Source organism: Micropterus salmoides, unplaced genomic scaffold (genome assembly GCF_014851395.1).
Source record: "Micropterus salmoides isolate LMB-PRFRI ecotype aquatic unplaced genomic scaffold, ASM1485139v1 Ms_hic_scaffold_21, whole genome shotgun sequence".
NCBI lineage: Eukaryota > Metazoa > Chordata > Actinopteri > Centrarchiformes > Centrarchidae > Micropterus > Micropterus salmoides.
In genome coordinates, this window is record NW_024041262.1 from 8,021,562 (window position 1) to 8,024,885 (window position 3,324).

At 45.2% G+C, this 3,324-nt stretch overlaps 1 protein-coding gene across 4 annotated transcripts; it reads right to left on the reverse strand.

Annotated features, from left to right (window-relative positions):
- Positions 1 to 891: 891 nt before the first annotated feature.
- Positions 892 to 2,914, reverse strand: LOC119916483 (mucin-13-like). 4 transcript variants are annotated; one of them, XM_038736518.1, is made up of 10 exons: positions 2,826 to 2,912; positions 2,528 to 2,593; positions 2,433 to 2,459; positions 2,222 to 2,335; positions 2,011 to 2,124; positions 1,800 to 1,913; positions 1,589 to 1,702; positions 1,378 to 1,491; positions 1,167 to 1,280; positions 892 to 1,069 (listed from the first exon to the last, which is right to left on the reverse strand). In XM_038736518.1, the coding sequence occupies exons 1-10, from the start codon at positions 2,878 to 2,880 to the stop codon at positions 990 to 992; spliced, it is 912 nt and encodes a 303-aa protein (XP_038592446.1). In that variant the 5' UTR covers positions 2,881 to 2,912; the 3' UTR covers positions 892 to 989. The 4 variants fall into 4 exon arrangements, with proteins under 4 accessions (XP_038592446.1, XP_038592449.1, XP_038592447.1 ...); XM_038736520.1 differs by having other exon boundaries at positions 1,057 to 1,091; XM_038736521.1 differs by lacking the exon at positions 1,167 to 1,280 and having other exon boundaries at positions 2,826 to 2,914.
- Between the last annotated feature and the right edge of the window lie 410 nt (positions 2,915 to 3,324).

Consider the following 3,324-nt stretch of genomic DNA (forward strand, 5'->3'; position numbering starts at 1 on the left):
TTAAAGAAAAAAAAAAAAAACACATTGCCATTTTTATTTTTAGGAATAGTCAGTCAAAAATGCTTTAAAGAAACTGCTACACCTCATTATTCATCTGGTTAGGATGTAAAGTAAAACCTTTGCAGAAATCCACAATAGATCTTCATTAAACCAGAATGCAAGTCAGCCATAAAACACAGAGCGGGGTATCCTTTGAAATGTTTTTTGCTTCGTTATGATAGTGGTAGCTGAAAGGAAGAGAGAGGGGATGATATGCAGCAAAGGGCTCAGGCTGAACCCAAGCTGTCAAATGGGTTTCTCTTCAAAGCCAGTTTTTACATTAAAAGAATTAAAATGAGTTAATTTAATCTTAACCCTACAGAACAAATACTATCTGTTCAGCATGACGGAGGACAAGGCTATGTGAGGAATATGAGTCCCCACCCTGCATGTACCATAAGTAGTGATGGCAGGATGAAGCTATGGGGCTTTATTTCTGGGCTAGAAATAAAAGTGTAAAGCGTCTTTGCATCTGTGACATCTGTTTGCAAAAGGCATAGCAGCCCTTCAAGATGGGCTAAAGCACTGCAACTTTCAGTTTCATATTGTTGCAGGTTCTCAATGTATGAAAGGACTACAAGAATTGCATGACTCTGCTCGAGACCAAAGTGGTGGTTTTCAGCACACATTTAAATTTGTGTAAAATCCTTAATAGGCTTAAGTACTGATGCCATCATGACACAAGGTCAAAACATTAAGGTTAGTATCCTGGCAACAGCAGTTTGATTTAAATTAAGGCAACTTTGTAAACTCCGAATGCTCTGGTTTCAATGACATTAGATTTGTAGGAAACCAAAGGCATATTGGTCATTTAACCTATTCACCAAATTCTAGAACACACCAAGTCAAAAATCAAGTCAATGTTTTATTAAGAGCAGAGACAAGTACAGGTAGATGCAGAAACAATTTAGATGCACGAGTCTCTTGCATGGCTCCTAAAAATGCAAGTGTCACTTCGATTGGGTCTCACTGCTGCTGGGGGCCGCGCTGGTGGCCGGCATCTCGCTGGGGCCGGCGCTGATCAGTCCGGCTTTATGCAAAGATCACAGAAACTTGGTTACCCACATTGTGAGGCCATGAATCTGTTGCATACATTTTAGTAGTAGCATTTCACAGAATCTGCTCACCTGCTGTGACATCTTGCTGCAGTAGTGTTTCAGTTGTGCTGGCCATCTCGCTGCTGCTGCCGGGGCCGGCGCTGGTGGCCGGCATCTCGCTGGGGCCGGCGCTGATCAGTCCGGCTTTATGCAAAGATCACAGAAACTTGGTTACCCACATTGTGAGGCCATGAATCTGTTGCATACATTTTAGTAGTAGCATTTCACAGAATCTGCTCACCTGCTGTGACATCTTGCTGCAGTAGTGTTTCAGTTGTGCTGGCCATCTTGCTGCTGCTGCCGGGGCCGGCGCTGGTGGCCGGCATCTCGCTGGGGCCGGCGCTGATCAGTCCGGCTTTATGCAAAGATCACAGAAACTTGGTTACCCACATTGTGAGGCCATGAATCTGTTGCATACATTTTAGTAGTAGCATTTCACAGAATCTGCTCACCTGCTGTGACATCTTGCTGCAGTAGTGTTTCAGTTGTGCTGGCCATCTCGCTGCTGCTGCCGGGGCCGGCGCTGGTGGCCGGCATCTCGCTGGGGCCGGCGCTGATCAGTCCGGCTTTATGCAGAGATCACAGAAACTTGGTTACCCACATTGTGAGGCCATGAATCTGTTGCATACATTTTAGTAGTAGCATTTCACAGAATCTGCTCACCTGCTGTGACATCTTGCTGCAGTAGTGTTTCAGTTGTGCTGGCCATCTCGCTGCTGCTGCCGGGGCCGGCGCTGGTGGCCGGCATCTCGCTGGGGCCGGCGCTGATCAGTCCGGCTTTATGCAGAGATCACAGAAACTTGGTTACCCACATTGTGAGGCCATGAATCTGTTGCATACATTTTAGTAGTAGCATTTCACAGAATCTGCTCACCTGCTGTGACATCTTGCTGCAGTAGTGTTTCAGTTGTGCTGGCCATCTCGCTGCTGCTGCCGGGGCCGGCGCTGGTGGCCGGCATCTCGCTGGGGCCGGCGCTGATCAGTCCGGCTTTATGCAAAGATCACAGAAACTTGGTTACCCACATTGTGAGGCCATGAATCTGTTGCATACATTTTAGTAGTAGCATTTCACAGAATCTGCTCACCTGCTGTGACATCTTGCTGCAGTAGTGTTTCAGTTGTGCTGGCCATCTCGCTGCTGCTGCCGGGGCCGGCGCTGGTGGCCGGCATCTCGCTGGGGCCGGCGCTGATCAGTCCGGCTTTATGCAAAGATCACAGAAACTTGGTTACCCACATTGTGAGGCCATGAATCTGTTGCATACATTTTAGTAGTAGCATTTCACAGAATCTGCTCACCTGCTGTGACATCTTGCTGCAGCAAGTCTGTATTACAAAAGAAATTATGTTAGTATCAGAATGAACCTCTGAAAAGATTTCACAGTTGTTCTTACCTCTCACTTTCCTCTGCAGCCCATCATCGCTTCTGTCATTTGTGCCACCAACTGGTAAACAAGAACCTAAAGAAGAGTGTTCTCACTGTTAATCAAGTTTGTGCTTTAATGGCAAAATATGTCATGAACTTTTAGAGCCAAGTGACATTTCAGGAATTAAGCAATACTCAAAAGTTACCACATGGCACTCTCTCATAGCCAGAAGATTCTGTCTGAAAACATAATCTTTCTCTTACTTTAGCTGCACAGTGGTACCAATTTGTAAAACACAAGCTTCACACAGAAAAAAGATAAAAACCTTTGGCAAGACAAACAATCAGCACGCAAACAAGCACAGCCCGAACAGCTCCCATTGCTTCAGTTACCAAGAGAAAACGCTACCTGTGCCACATGCGAGGATTAAAAAGCCCATCATGCTGGTGACACAGGTGCTGCCGATCAGCTCTAATTGGCTCTCACTTTAGAGGAGTCAGAAGGCCTTTCTCATTTCATAAGCATAAACATGTGAACCTGTACAAAGTGTATATATAGAGTATGACTTTGCTGTTGTAAAAATTTCTGTTGCTGTTCAAGAAACAAAATAGAGTTATATTTAAGATAGTCAATTCTAATCCAGTTCTGAGTTTATAATGGTATCTTGATTATTTGATGATTCATGTGTTTATTGTTGTTGTTGGACTGGAGAGGAGAGGAAACAATGCAGTGGTCAAGCTGTCATGCACTAAAGACTGTAGTGATGGGCATTGCTGGAAATTCGGAGTCGTCAAGAAGGGGAGGAGAAGCTTCAGATTTGTCTT